Source organism: Rhopalosiphum padi, chromosome 4 (assembly GCF_020882245.1).
Source record: "Rhopalosiphum padi isolate XX-2018 chromosome 4, ASM2088224v1, whole genome shotgun sequence".
Taxonomy (NCBI): domain Eukaryota; kingdom Metazoa; phylum Arthropoda; class Insecta; order Hemiptera; family Aphididae; genus Rhopalosiphum; species Rhopalosiphum padi.
Genome location: NC_083600.1, coordinates 14,490,295 through 14,506,715, shown reverse-complemented (window position 1 = coordinate 14,506,715; position 16,421 = coordinate 14,490,295). Strand labels below are relative to the sequence as shown.

The 16,421-nt window shown below is 29.2% G+C and overlaps 1 protein-coding gene across 21 annotated transcripts in view; it reads right to left on the bottom strand.

Annotated features, from left to right (window-relative positions):
- Window positions 1-3,097: 3,097 nt before the first annotated feature.
- The window catches only part of LOC132928787 (MAP7 domain-containing protein 2-like), a 37,224-nt gene continuing 23,900 nt past the window's right edge, over window positions 3,098-16,421 (bottom strand). For 18 of the 21 annotated variants that reach the window (XM_060993669.1, XM_060993677.1, XM_060993670.1 and 15 more), the window contains 13 exons: window positions 15,754-15,854; window positions 15,487-15,654; window positions 15,264-15,391; window positions 14,957-15,105; window positions 14,737-14,832; window positions 12,213-12,608; window positions 8,469-8,761; window positions 7,954-8,235; window positions 7,587-7,828; window positions 6,394-6,517; window positions 5,998-6,314; window positions 5,350-5,525; window positions 3,098-4,860 (listed from right to left, as the gene is read on the bottom strand). In XM_060993669.1, the coding sequence (XP_060849652.1) occupies window positions 4,847-4,860; window positions 5,350-5,525; window positions 5,998-6,314; window positions 6,394-6,517; window positions 7,587-7,828; window positions 7,954-8,235; window positions 8,469-8,761; window positions 12,213-12,608; window positions 14,737-14,832; window positions 14,957-15,105; window positions 15,264-15,391; window positions 15,487-15,654; window positions 15,754-15,854 (2,486 nt within the window). In that variant the 3' untranslated portion in view covers window positions 3,098-4,846. The remainder of the gene's footprint in view (window positions 4,861-5,349; window positions 5,526-5,997; window positions 6,315-6,393; window positions 6,518-7,586; window positions 7,829-7,953; window positions 8,236-8,468; window positions 8,762-12,212; window positions 12,609-14,736; window positions 14,833-14,956; window positions 15,106-15,263; window positions 15,392-15,486; window positions 15,655-15,753; window positions 15,855-16,421) is intronic. The other 3 variants (XM_060993674.1, XM_060993662.1, XM_060993679.1) reach the window with 3 other exon arrangements.

Below are 16,421 nucleotides of genomic sequence, written 5' to 3'. Positions count from 1 at the left end.
TTATATGTTTTTATTTTTTTTTACATTTATCTGTGATATTTTTGTAGTGTTCAATTCTATTTTGAATTGGTCATTGTACATGGATTTATGAAGTTTTTTTTAAATGGTTTACTTTTAATAACTTTGTCTACTACCATACTAGTTTTTAAAAATCTATAGAATTACAACTATTGAGTCTCAATGGAAATATAATTTAAAAAATATAATATGGCAATATGATGTACCCAAAAAGTAATTAAAATTCTATATATTGTGCAAATATATTTATTTGCTATATAATGTGTATTTAGTATAAAAATGGTTTATATAATTGAATCACTTTGAAATACATAATAATAATACAATATAATTAAATAATAATCTTATTTTAAATTGAATACCTAGATAACATATACTACCCACGTTACTGTAATTACATTTGTTAAGAAATAAAATCAACTAACTGCTTTATTTAAATGAAATATTTTATAGATCTATAATTATTTAGGAAATTTATATTTTATGAATATTCTATTCAAATTTCTAAATATAAAAAGTAAGGAAACAGGTTATCTACATTTTTATTAAATTTTTGAGGAATACGTACATTATAAATGGTGTTAGTGTTAATGAGATTATTATTTTTATTATTACATTATGACAAATGTTAAGCATGATATAATAATGGTGGTTAAAATGTACAAAGATTATATGTAGTCAACATTTCTTAATTTTTATTAAATTTATATTAATAATATACCTATATGATTTAATACTACATTATACATCTAATAATAATTTTAAATATTTTAGTAATTAAAATAATCAAAAATAATTGTTGGCAAGGATTGAATTTTCATCAATTAATTTTACTAATTTCTTTAATAATCTGTTGGTTTTTGTTAAACATAAATAATACATCAATTGTTTATAAGGGTTTCAGTTAAAAGGTTTGCATTTTAATTATTTTTGCATCTCTTATAGGATCTATTATTTATTATAATGAATACGAACAAAGCATACCCATCGTTAATAATTATTAATTTATAACAATATTTTCATCAACCAAAATGTAGGAAAGTATAGAACCATTCAAATTCTTGTAATATAATAAATGCACATTGTGTACAAAATTAATATAAATAAGAAATACCATCTGAATTTAAAGATACAAATAATTATTATTGTAGTTAAAATAACTGTAAGTAAGTAAAAATCACTTAACGTTATTAGTTATAAGATTTATTTATTTTTTTTTAATCTGGAAAACTAAATGGGATAAAATAGTATGAAAATTTAAAAATAATGGTATACTTTTTATTAAAGGCAAAATTGCATTGGTTGTAAAATTAAAAAAAAAAACATTGTTAAGGTTCCAAATAATTGTTGATATTGTTTTCCATGGTATAAGAGAAATTTATTTTATTTTACACCTTTTTTGGTCAGTGGACTGCTTCCACACTAAATCTTCTGGCAGTGACCTTCTTGTAATGTGATCACTAAAGTTTATTACACAAAATGTGATTACTTTTTATTTGGATTAATAATGTATATAAAAACAAAATTCCTATGCTGTAGCACTCCATTAGTTGTCCAGTTAGTGTAGCAACTCCAGAACGTGGATTCTCCCTACTCCTCGCAGGTAGTTTTTCTAGCTAGTAAGTTTGAATACAAATAATTTTAACATTTTATAAAACTATTATAGTGTTGAGGTAAAGTAAATTAATCATTTTATATACATATAACTCCTGATTGTTTCCATTGCTGCTTTATTCATTGTTTATCGAGTTAAAAATTGGTTTAAGAAGCAGAATCATTGTGCGTGGACTTACTTGATTGCAGCGTTTGATAGTAACATAATAAAATTTACATATTACAGTATGACATTATTTTTTTTATATAACGCATTATATTATTTTGATTGAATATTTCCAAGTATAAAAATGTAACAGAAATAATTTTAGATGATAAATTCTTACAATATAATGTTTAACGTGGTACCTATCATTTTTAATCAATACGTTAAAAAAAAAAATTTATATTTAATAATTATGTTCGATAATCATCAATATTTGGATATATTTATTTTAAACATTGACTCGTTTGATTAGTTTTCAATGTTTTGAACGATAAATATTTGTTTCAACTATTTTAATTATACCTACTTATTTAATCAACTTTTATTGAATTTTAACTAGTATCTCATTCAAAACTCTATTTCCGCATAATAATATTTTATTAATTAATGATGTTTAATAAAAACATAAATAAAGAAGTACTAGTGGTTTTTTTTAAACATTATTAAACATAAAAAACAACGGTCTTTATTTATTTTATTGAAGAAATTTCAATATACTTTTTTTAATACTATTGAATTACCACTTATACACAGCAACGGATATAATACCATTAATGTTGATAGTATTACTAATTGTTTTGTTGATTCTAAAAAAGGATGCATTATGTTCTATAGTTTAAATATATTATTGTATTGACACATCGTTATTTACATCAAATAACTTAAATTTGTAATTTGTATTTGTCTGCTATATAACATTATATCTATTCTACCAATAAGAGTATAATTCGTATCAAACATACAGTTGTTTAATCATAAAAATGGTGGTCTTTGTAAGAACAATAATTGAATTATTTTAACACGGCGGTATTGACCCAAAGAAGCAGCCCCTGTGTTTCCACATTGAAATGTTATTCGAATATTAATCAACATTAATAATCAATGACCCGTAGGACAATTTATAGTTGACTTTTTCGGGTAAAGAGTTACTTTAAAAAGTTTGTTCATGCGATGAATGAAGTATTGAAAATTAAATATAGACCAATACTTTGGAATGCAGGTCAATTTTTTTTTTAATTTCATTGCATACTTAGTTTTGATTATTAGATCCGTGTTTAAAATTTTTAATTTAATAATATTTAAACTTAAATGTAAATATTGTTTTGAAATACCTGTTGACACAATTTCGATAAATATAACAGACTGTTAAGTTTGAGTAGGTATATATAATATTATTTTTACTAAAAACATCAAGTTGGATAGTTCTTAATTAGGTTTACATAATATTATTATAACTAATAACATAAAAAATAAAAACAATTTACAAGTTACAAATTATATATATAATATATATTACTTTAGTCGTTTTTCTTTTTATTGAACATAAATTTTAACAATAAACAGAAAAAATACTTTGCTAAGTTTTACATGAATTCAGTTTAAAAAATAAATGAAGATATATATTTATATAATATTAATGGCTGAAAAATAAATGTAAAATTCAATAATAGTCTATTGGGATAATTATAAATAAAAATTACATTTATAAACTGTTTTTACATAAAAAAAAGTAAAAAGTAATTAAAAAATAATAATAAAAATAAAACAATTACTATTTTGAATAGCGACAATTAAAAATGTTAGTTGTATAAAATAATATCGCTATTTAGTTTACAAAATCAATGATTAACATGTTCGTTTAGTTTAGGTATTTATAGAACTCTCCCTTGTTACTATTATTTTTAATAATTAAAAAAAAAAAAATTAATAATAAAATAAAATAAACATACAAGATGGCTTTGTCTTTCCATACAACATTGTCATACAACGCATACACATACTACTACTGATCATTAAATTATTGGGAAACAATGATTTTTCTTGGGCCAAATATAAGACAATAATAATCTATGTAACGTATTATTAACAATGACAACGCATACAGACCGAAAACATAATAAATCACGGATATAGAACAATATTTAAAGAAATAAAAGAAAACCCATAAATCAATAATCACATTAAAACATACTAAGTACTCGAGTATGAAAAATAATAAATCACTCGTAACGATTAATTAAGAAAACAAATAGAAAATAGGTGTCTATTAAATAATATATTTTTTTTTGAGATCAGGGAGGTTGATGGGGGAGTAATAAATCTTGTGTGTTTAAGATAAAATTTTTTTGACAATATCAACACGCTCAACAGCTATCCAAGCCACCAACAGTGGTTGCTTTCTTAAGATTGACCATTGGTTGATAACAGCATCATCATCAAAAACAAAATGAATAGTAGAGTAAAATCAATTTAATGTTGGTTTAAAAATTTGTAAAAAAAATATTCAAAAATATTGAAATAATAAAACATGAAACATGAATGTTGGATTTTACAAGCAAAGTAGTAAAATCAGTTTATGGGATAGATTTCTAAAAATATATATATGAGACATAGTAAACAAATCAGACAGTTCTTACTCGCAATACACTCAATACGGTATCATAGCCCACATATTGATTATTATGATGATCTTGTCATTAATTGTTTAGAGGACATTGGCTAAACGTATTGTTTCATTCCCAAGATACATTGAGACGGTATTTCTTTCAAGACAAAGCAATCTCATGTCGTTATATAAATTTTAAATAATTAATACATCATAAGATTTGTATTATTGTTAATGTACATTAAACGTGATAATTACAATACATATTAAAATGTGTTTATAGTTAACACGATAAGAGCTATTATTATTATTATTTTTATTATTATATATTTATTAAAACGAAAATGTATTAAAAAGAAGGGATTTTTTAAAATATTGTAAAATAGAAGATGATGGATATTTGTCGTAGTAGTATGTCTAGACGTGGCTAAATAATTATAATAATTTGAATATTGAACATTTTACTTTTTTTTTTCAGTTTTTCTTTTTAACTACTTAATAATTTAGATAAAAATAATAAAATAACAATAAAAGTAGCACTCGTGTTTAATACTTCAATCTACCGCCAAGTATACAAATACCCACAACAATGTAACAACAACCGCGGCCACTTCTAGTGTTTATTAAGATAGTAGATCTGAAAAAATAAAAATGTAATCAGTAAACCATTATTATAATAGAAATAATGAAAATAGAGCCTTAAGTACTCGCATGTGTTGTCTCCGTCTTACTAATACATATTATACCAAAATATAAGAGTAGTTTTAATTTTGTGTGTTTAGCTTAAATGTTAGAAGTAATTACCTATTATAAAACTTAAATGTAAGAACATTATCTATGTTTTCTTGTTAGTTTTTTACAATATTTTAATATTTAAACAAGTCATGAGTATTTCAAATATTAACTGTAAAAATGCCTATAACTTAAAATATAGTAAATAACCAACAAGAGAGCATAGATAATGTTCTTATCTTTATATTTGATAATAGATCAAATTACTCTAATATTAAAGCCAACAATACAAAATTGGTTTTACTGAATGTAACTTTTCTATGCTTTATGTTTGTAACATGAAGATAACATATGTGGGTGTAAAATCCTTTCAAAAGTTTATAATTATATTTACCATTGACGATTTGTTGTTCTGATCTATTAGTTTCTTGGTACGTGGTAAACTCCGTGGTATTGTCTTGAATGCACTTTTTCATGCCGATGTCAATGATTTGTTGTGTGGACAGAGCGTCAGACGGAATGGGTTCCAACGATAAATCTAGCAGATTGTTAGTCACGTTGTTTAATTGTCTGGAGGAAAAATAAACAGTGTTAAAACAAACAAAAAACCAATTATTTTAAGTATATAATTATATTGAAGTACTTATGACATAACATTATTTTTTGATGTAATTCAATTATTTTGTAATATTAACTTATATTATTAATTTCTGAACCTGAAGCAGAATATTTCACTTAAATGTCTTTTTAAATAATAAGTCATTTAAAAAAAAAAATGTATGTAAGCATTTAAAGTTTTTGATAAGAAAAATATAGCGCACACCCCACAGTATACCACAAATATATTATATATAATATTATAACACCTTGTCACTTCATTCTTCTTATCAAAACTTTAAATTGCTTAAGAATAAAACAAATTATTACCAGATTTAATATAAAAACAAAAGTTTCGTTCAAAATAATTAATATCATATTATGTGAGCGTTAAGAATTACTTAAACAGCCATGCTAGGTAGACAATTGTGTTATATATACGTACACTTCCGAGTTGAAAACTGTACCACCGTTGGCTGTAGGAAGGCAGCCGTTGCTTTGATGCACCGCTGAGTTGTCCGCACGGCCGTTTTGTTTAGAACCGGAAGTTTCTACCGGAAGCAATCCGTTAGAAAGCGCTTCGCCGGGCGGTGATGTCGGCGACGATGCCGATGACGTCGTTGACGACGACGAATGAACTCTCTCAGCGGTCAGCATCGCTTCGGTCTCAGATACCGGTCCTTGACTAGTCGTCATCGGGTCCGACGACGGTTTTTCCGATTTATTCTCGCCGGCTTGTTGCTCGGCAGATTCAGTCTCTTCCTGGAAAACATTTATTTTATTTAAAAAAATCGACGACATAAAACGGCTATTAGACCTATGGTTATAAGAATATACATACTTTGGTCGACGCGTTTCCTTTGCCTTGGTTCCTAGTCCGCAGCATAATAGCTTCGACTCGTTTACGTCTAAGTTGTCTGTCTTCTTCCTCTTTTTTCAATTTGATTTCCATTTCTTGTCTCAGCCTGTGAAAAAATTCATGTTAAGTTTAAGTATTAATAATACCTATTACTTAAGAAATCTAAAATGTATAATACAGAATGTTCATTTTAAAAGTAGATAAACACTTGTTTTCCAGAAAATGTGTAACGTTTTTAGAAATATATTTTTTTAATTTCATATTTAGAAGCAGAATATATTTCTGAGAATTTTGATATACAAAAAATAGTAAAATAAGAGCCGAGTAGCGAACCAACATAAACAACACGCAGAGTATCTAATCGAATGTCATATTATTATATCATATTCATACTTCACACTAATCTAAGCTATAAGTATTGATGTTATAAACTTATAACTATTCATTTGAAATTCGATTTTTATATTCTAAATATAATATTTATAAAAGTATATAAAAAGTACAAAATATAATAAAGTGTAAAAATATTTTTTTTTTTTTAAATGTAGATTGAAAAAAAGGGAATTTCAATTATCTATAAAATAATAGTATAATACCGTTTATGATAGGGAAAAATAAAGTTTAAACCATCTTTTTGCTTTATTAATTAGTTTGGTATTCATTTTTAATTATACCGTTAAGCTGGTATACATTTTTAGTTTTCAATTACAGTTTAGAAATCTCTGACATGCCGCTAACAGGCAATAAAATGCTTTATAAAGTATAATAAAGGTTATTTCTAAAATAATTTTCCAATAGCTATAGTGGAGTATTTAATTGAACAACATTTAGCATTTACGTGGGAGAGACAGAGATACCAAACCTTATATGGGCATAATATGAGCCTTATAATATACCATCATTATAATATATTGGCGTTTAGCCAACCGAATGCAATATAATATAATATACAACACGTTGATGAAAAATGTAATTATTTTTAAAATGTTTTAACACATAAAATATTAACTTATGATAAGTGTATACGTCAATTTTAATAGCTTAATAAAGCCTCAGCCCCTTGGAAACAAATGACTTATTGGTGTATTAGCATGGTACATAATTATAATCAAGTATAATAATGTACTTCACTATAATAAACATTATGGGTTAAAGTTGTGTATTAAATGACTTACTTTTCAGCCTCTTCTTTCGCTTTGCGGTCTGCTTCTTCTTTTTCTAATTTCAACTTGTGCTCTTCTTCTTTCCGTTTTTTTTCTTCCTCTTCACGTTTTTTCGTTTCTTCAATGGCTAACTGTAACCGCAACTCTTCGGATTTCCTAGCCTCTTCCAACATTCGCAGTTGTTCTTCTTCTTGTCGGCGTTGTTCTTCTTCTTCGCAACGTAACCGTTCTTCTTCGGCCAATCTTTCGGCTTCCTGTCATGCATGAATAGAAAGAAAACCAATATAATAAATAACATGTCCACGTTTTATTTAATCAATTACTAGCATATCAAATTATTATTATTTATGTGTAAAACTATAACGTTAGATAGACATACCAATCGTTGTCTTTCTAACTCTGCGTCTCTCTCTGCTTGTTCACGCGCTAGTTTTCTGCGTTCCGCCAACGCGGCCTTGGCTTCTTCTTCAGTCGAGATCTTCTGTTTTGTAGCCAACATTGAAGCGGTCATATCGCATTCGGCCAGGTCGTTCACTGACCCTTGGTTTGAATTTTCACGACTGTCTTCGTCTTTAGATACCACCGCGACGGTGTGCTGCTGCTCGGAAGATTCAACGTTATCGGGAGTTTCAGTAGAATTCTTTGCGTTTTTATTTTTTTCCTAAAAATCACCAAAAAATAAAGCATATATTATCATATAAAATACTAATATATTATCGAATACAGTAATATATTACAAACAACACTCTATATGTATAAAATTAAATTATAATATTATAAACAAATTAATTTTTTTTTTTTTTTTGAGGGGGGGGATAAAAATTAGAAAAACTATTACTATATCATAAATTTTATTGGCACAGCAAATGAATAAAATAAACGTCACTATTATACCTTGACAGTTGTCGACTGCAGTTTTGTATTGTCGTTGGGGAATTTTTTTGTTTCCACTTTAGGAGTAATCGACTTTTTGGTAACATTCACTTTGGGCAGTGGCGGTCTTTCGCCCGTAGCCGGAGACTTAACAGGTTGATCGGATGTGACGCCGGTCACGGCTATACTGATTGGTCGCGGTTTGCGAGGCGTAGCTACGGGCCTGGACCTCGGTTGCGTTGGCAAAGGTCCAGTGCTTGACTGACTCATGGAACTCATGGGTCGATTCGGCGTCATTTCACCAGATTTCATGCCTAAACAATCAATCAACGTACGGATTAGCTTGAATCGACACTCATTGAATTTTTAATTATACGCGTTTAATAGAAAATTAAATTAAATAAAAACAAGAAATGGAAATTAAACAAGAAAATATATAGATTTAACCAGAAAATCATACACGCAGAAAAGTTAACATTAATGTTTTACAAGGTCTTACGACAGTATAATATAGTAAATGTTTACGTTAAATAACTGTGTAATTATCGTTGTTTTTTCTATGATCGTCTGTATTTATTACAATCGTACCGTTTTATACAGCCAATGTAAAACATTGTTTAATTCAAGGCTTTACACCTAAATGAATCATTATAGGTGTGAAGCCTTGGTTTAACAAACTACAAAATAGTTAAGCAGCCACATTTTTTTTTTAATTTATCACCATATAGGTACTCATTGATTAACGAATAAAACAAAACAGAAAAACCACATGACTTAGTTTAAAACTGATATTGAGAAAAAACAATAGCGAAAATATTCTGCGTGTATGATCAATTTGTACAGCACGTAACCGTATATTAAAGTATTAAAAAATATCAATTGACATTTTAGTGAATTTGAAATTAATGTGACTGGAAATAGAAATATTAGACAAGTAAAATACAATAAATATTAAACATTCGGTAAAAATATTAGTTTTGTATCAATATATTATTATTATTAGAAACTTGGTGTGGATATGAATCGCCTTGGCCCAAACTCGAGTACCGCCACCTGTTGGATAAAGTGCACTTACTGTTTGATCGGGTTCAGGTGAGACCAATACGCATGCATTCGGGACATAAACATTAAAATTAATAATAATAGGTATACATGCATTTTATTTATAAATGTTAACAAAATAAACTTAACAAATTATGTACTATATACTTAAAATTAAGACATCGAGAGGTACATTTGTAGGTATATTATTAAACTAATTTTTCAGCGTACCTTTCTTATTATTTCATAACATACTTGCGTACGTTTTTATTAAATCTGCAGAGTTATGTTAAATTGTAAATTAATTAAGAAAATTAGACACTTCGAAATATTAGAACACAAAATAGAATAAATAATGTATATAGACTGTGCCATGATAATGTACATTATATATTTAATTAAGCGTAAAATGTATTTACGAGTTTAACCTACATTATTATAACTAAAATATAAGTGGTTAGATATTTTATACTCAAAACTAAAAACACACATTTTAATGGATAATTAAGACCAATTAGGTCAATTATAAATTATGTAAGATATACCATACAAGTGATGATTTTGTGATAGGTCCATTCAATAACTTTTTTTCAGAAATGCATATGAAAATATAGCCTAATATATTATACAATAAATAAATAACTAATAAGCAAGAAAAGGCGAAAAGCGTTGTAAATACTATACTGGTTTTTGTATTATAATACATAATAAAAGCAGGTATATTATATTTTATATAGGCAGCACATGCTCAAATATGCAACCATGCAAACTTCCACCTCGGTATTTTTGTTTGTTTACGAAGGGAAATACTTGAAGAATACTACACATGTCGCGATTAACGAAAACAGAATCGTAAGTACAGGTGTGATACGAGTACATATTGTACTCGCATAGTTATTGATTATTTATAAATATACGAAAACTTAACATTATAAGATCCTTATCGTCCGTTAATACACAAGATGAAAACGCATTAAATGTAAATAACGAGTCGTATATATAGGTAAGACTGGTAAGAGTTAGAAGAAAACCCTAAAATTTCAGGCTAGGCTATAAGTTGCACCACGACGATATTAAACGAGCGTATCATAAATACGGCGCGACGTCTCCATGTTCGTAAAATACTAAAATGTAATACGATTTCGAATAAACAATTCTCGATATTATATAACACATGTTCGGTCATATAGTATATGTAGTTAAACGTTGATAGATTAATAATTTCTTCTCCACACACTGAGGTGGGGACAGTAGTAACATGCGATATGTATTGATGGATGGAGCCTGGAGGGCGTGAATTGTTGGATGTATTTGAGGAAGTAAATTTAAACCATAATACAGAAAACGTTTAAATATATAACTATATAAGAGTATTAACTATTAATGTATTATACATTACATTTTAGTTAAGATACCCACACCTGCTATCTCTGCCAGATACAAATAGCAATAACGAAAACAGTTCTTCGCATTTTTCTTTTCGTAACCAAAAGTTAAGTAGACGTACTGCAAATTTGCAATTTATAATATTGTAAGATTTTCGATGATGCGAATCTAATGAAAGACTTTTTTTAAATATTTAAATTTTTAAGTTGTTTTAATGAGTTATATTGTGATTTTAAAACATATAAAATAAATAAAAAAAACATTAATGTTAAAATTTAAAAAAACGATCGACAGTCCAACGTTAATTGAAACTTCAGTGTCCAAAAACGACAGATAATTTCGCAAAGTATCTACTATTAAAGTAATTAAGTTCAAAAATCCACAATAAAAAATTTACTTTTATATAAGCAAATACAATGTTGGCATAAACAGTGCAAGACACAGACTGGTACCCCTATAATATATGAAATGTTTTTGTGACTATCGACGAAAAAAAAAAACCATAAAAAAAAAAGTAAAACACGATATGGACACATATAGGTTGATTATCTAAATTACGAGAAAAATTTGATGTTACTAAAGATTAAAATAAAGTAAAAATCGTAAATTTATAAAATATGAGCGACAAATTTTTGAGTAAAAAAATAAAAAAATATATCGAGTACATATAGTATAGAAATATATAAATCAGTATAATTACATTTAAAGTGTTCACATTTTGTAATAGAAAATATATTTTAATTTACTCAGCTGTGCTACTATTGGATGTCAATATAAAAATATGCAAATGTGAATATTGAGTCCATAAAGTCAGTAACATATAGCAGTATTGAATTAATATATTATATATAGAAATATAAGTATCAAGATTTATTTGGACGTTAAAATAATAAAATATATAACTCTCATCAGAATTTAACGGTTTAGTTACGAAATGAAAGATGCTGTGTGCGATGGTTATAGTGCAAAGGAAAAAAATATTAGGTGTTTATACCATTTAATCGGCACTTGGGTATATAACTATACGCGATCGTTTTCAAGGGGATGTTTTGGAGTGTTTGCAAATCTCGGCGAACGTAATGTTAGGTGGACATCGCATGTCCATGCGTAATATACACACAATACAATAAACGATTAGTGATCAATACACACGAAGATTAAAAAAGGGTTGGAGGGTGATTTATGGTTAGGTTACGTTGGAACAAGGAACCATGGGGATGTCGCCATGTTAACGAAGTGTACTTTGTTCGAATAATTTCCGTATAATATGTCGTATACATTACACAGCTGCCGTAATAATATAATAATATGTACGACTGGTGTGTATCTTCCACGTACCTGCACCACCGCCGTTTGCGAATTCTCTGGCGCGCTTGCGCAGTCGCTCGGCTCTGGTGGGTCTGGGCGGCGGCACCGGGTTCAAGGCGATCATACTACGGTGATGCGTCGAGCGATCCTTATTGGCACCTAAAACGACAGATCGCCCGCCACCGCCACCGCTGGCCAAGTGGCTCATGCTGCGCGCCGACGACAGGAGTCGCCCGCATCCGCCGCCGAAAGCGGTGGCGGCGCCGTCCAGCCGAGTCATCGAACTCGCCCTACCTGGTGACCGACGGGACGAACTGGACGATCCGGGACGGCTGCAGGGCGTCAGGTCACGCGGGGACACGATGGTGGGCATCAGGTCCGTCTTCCGTCTGGCCGCCTTCCGTTCGGCGCTCCCATCACCGCCTTCTAAACACATATATGTTACACATGTACAAACGCGATGCACCGTCACCTCCAGAACAAATCACCAATAGTCGGGTATAACATTTATTAATCATAATTCAGTGGCGTCGCGAACGGTATATTTATAAGCATAATACATATTATATATTACTTCTATAAACAGTGGCGGAATTAGCAGAGGTGCAAGCATAGGCGCAACTAGATCAATATTTTGGAAGTGCACAAAAAAAGTGAAGAGGTCACAGATAGCTGGGAATTTTTATTAGTAAACACTATAGTACAAAATATTTTAATTAATGATATTTCAAAAATCAAAATAGCCAAAATTTAATAGAAAAATGATTTTATTTTTGAGGGCGTACAAGTCACTTGTGTGCTCCCTATAATTACGTCAATGGGTGCAGGATATGTAATGCACCGGGAACACAAGTTTGAGGTATTTTTAGGGACCTCAGATTGATGTCTTAAATTTTCTAACTTTGTGAAGTGATGAATTATTAATGATATTGAATAATGGTCAAAAAGAAATACGTATTTTAAGAAACTACCCACTTCCATTTATTCTACTATTGAGTTTTATTTTAACGTCTTTACTCGATTTAAAGGAACACGCATCAGCCACAGGGAACCCAGTAGAAATATTTTATAATTAAATTAATTTTCACTTTATCATAATATACCGAAAAGAAATACACATAATTATTATATTCTGATTTTTAAATGGAAATTTTTTTTAAAGAGTCCTCTAATATTAGCTGTGGCAACTCGCTCTTTTGAAACTTATAGATCCTGCACTGAAGCCTGTAAAGCAAGCGTGCGATCGTAGGTTAACCCGCAAGTGTGTATAAAATATATTGAATTAAGAAAATTCGAAGATTTATTTGGAAACGTAAAAAGATTAAAAATCGTTATTGTATGAAATTCGAGTAGTATAGTCTAAACATTTACCTATGTCATATTATCATGAAAAAAACCACCGAAAAATCATTTTGTATTTTATTTAACTTAAGATTAATTTGAATGTGGTTAAATTCAAATTAATTAATTTTGATTTTAAACTATTTTAATGAAAGTTTGAAAACGTATTGAGTCTTTTCAACTATGTGCATTGCTGTACGGTATAATATTTATTTATTTTATAAATAGGCATTTCTAACGCGGATTGTATTCAGTGTATTTAGCGTTCGGCAAGCCTTTTATTTAATATATATAATATTAAATAGGCTGCTCCCATAAGGTAATCCGAGTTCACAACGCCACTGTTGCATATAATATATATATAGTATGTTCACGAGCGCGGCTTCAGGGTATACACAACACGCGCGTGCAGTTTAAAGAGCTAATTAATTAATTAGTACACAAAACGATGGTAATTTTGTTCTACTTAGTAATATATACTTATTAATAGGTACACGCGCAGGAAGCGGATAGAGTAAATAGGCATGTACGCGGGGCTAGCCAAAAGCTAATTAAAACATAATAATATAACATGTACGCGTTATTAGGTCGGTAGATGAAGGGGGTTTCATTACGCTAAGCCACAAATAAGTATATAAAAATGTATAAATACTGTTGTTATAGCCTTATGGTACTACTAATCTATATATTAAGTACTAACTACTGCCACCCAGAACGCGTTTTCTATAAACGGTTCGAGTGAATATAACAATACAATAAAATTATCTTCTTTTCTCGGCGCCTAAATCCTGTCAAATATATATATATTAGTTAATTATCTTCTTAAAAGTATAATTCCAAAAATTATTTATGTACACAGTTAAGTTGAAAACTAGTATTTGTTTTTTAAATTTAAAGGTATATTATAGTAAGCTCTAAATTACGTAAATCACAATTTCACACAAACTATTTTGACCTATAACAGTCGAAATTAATAAAATAAGATAATTCAATCAGTATTAAAATACAATAAAAGTAGAATCACGCACTAATACACAACAACAATTTTTTTCCGTCAAATTAGTTCTTGATCCGTAAATTTACACGTAGAAATATTACATGCATTTGCAATTAATATTATTTAATATTACATATTATATGCAATCGACACACAATTATATTAGGATATGACACACGTATATAGTTTAGGATTTTCGTCCCCAATAAAACTCACCACACACCACATCTACAGGGTATTCTGGGATAACAGGGTAACACATATCACTCCAATGCAAAACACCCATTACGGAGTGTCTCTTATTATTGTACTCTGAAAAATCTGGCGTTCAAACTATTTCGTTTTTCAAAGTTTATTTTATTACCGTACTCGTAAACCGAAAACACGGATTATCTATGTGAAGATATTATTACAAAATATACATAAACGAGCTTACCATCGGTACTGCGGTTCGACAGACCGCCAGCTGAAGCAGCTCTTTTCTTCCCAGAACATTCGTTCAGCTCGCGTTCTGACGACCTCCTCGTTAGAGGGCCCATAGGAGTTGTACTGCTCAACATCATCACATTGCTGGTAGATGTAGCTCTAGGAAACAATACGATAAAAATCAAACATTATAAATATATAAGCAATAAATGCAATACTGGTAACGTATACGACGGCAACAATCTAGTTGTACGAGAAATAAATCAAACAGGAATTACTTTTAAATATAGTAGGTATATTACTAATACTTTATTTACCTGCGACTAGCCCAGTACGATCCGCCAGTTTCTGATGGTTCAAGCATGCGAGGCGTTGAACTTCCAAATGCAAAAACAATTGAACTACGCTCATTTCTTCTTTTTGACACAATTCTGGCCTCGCGTTCCTAATAAGTAATGATATAAGCGTATAATAAAAATGTTCAATTAATAACAAACAAGATCAGTGTACGTAAGCCAATTATTTTATTCTTATAATTACTAGATTTTTTTTTAGTATAGCGTCTCGTTTCTCTCTCTCGGCTTCAAACAATTGTCTTTTTCTTTCTTCCACTTGTTGTCGCCTTTCAGTATCTCGTAAACGCATTTCATCTAAACGTCTCCGCCTTTCCTCTTCTTTTTGTTCTCGATACCTTTGTACAGCCAGTGCCTGAAACGAAAAACAGAATACGGTTAAAGTACATACAGATAAAGTCCACCAGACAATGAATGCATAAATAAACATATTGAACTATCGATATGAAATTACTTGTTGTTTGAGCTCATCGAGTTTTCTTTGGCGTTCCTCGTCGTGTTTCTCACGAACAAGTCGCAATCGTTCTTCACGGTCTTTGATTGCATTTTCTTTTCCTTCATAGACAAAAATGATAACCCAATTTCAATACATTGTAAGGATTATAAGAGTTAATAGACCCATAATAATAACTGCGATCGCCCACACAAATGGCATTGAGAAGCACGTGCGAGCATAAATAGTAATGCTCACATTCTTTAAGATCAAAACACACGACTCACAAACACACGATATTATAATTACGATAAGACAAAGGGAAAATAATATTAGTTTCGTAGTTTGTTATTTATATTCTCGATGCATAAATCTACACCCAGCATAAAATAATAAACCCAGACAAAACAAAATTGTTAGCATAAAAAAAAATTGAATATGAATGAAAAAATGTACACTTTTGGATTGCGTACCGTCTATACCAATAACGGCAATAATATAACATATATTTTTAGTTTGTGTTTAAAAGCATATTGTATAATGTATGTTGTTTTTTAAAGTAACTAACCAAACGATTCTACGATAGCTCTAAATATAAATAATGATATAGCGTTTTATATATACGCATATAACGGTATTTAAACCTTTTAAATATTATAATTAAATTATTTAAAGTCCGAATTCCACAC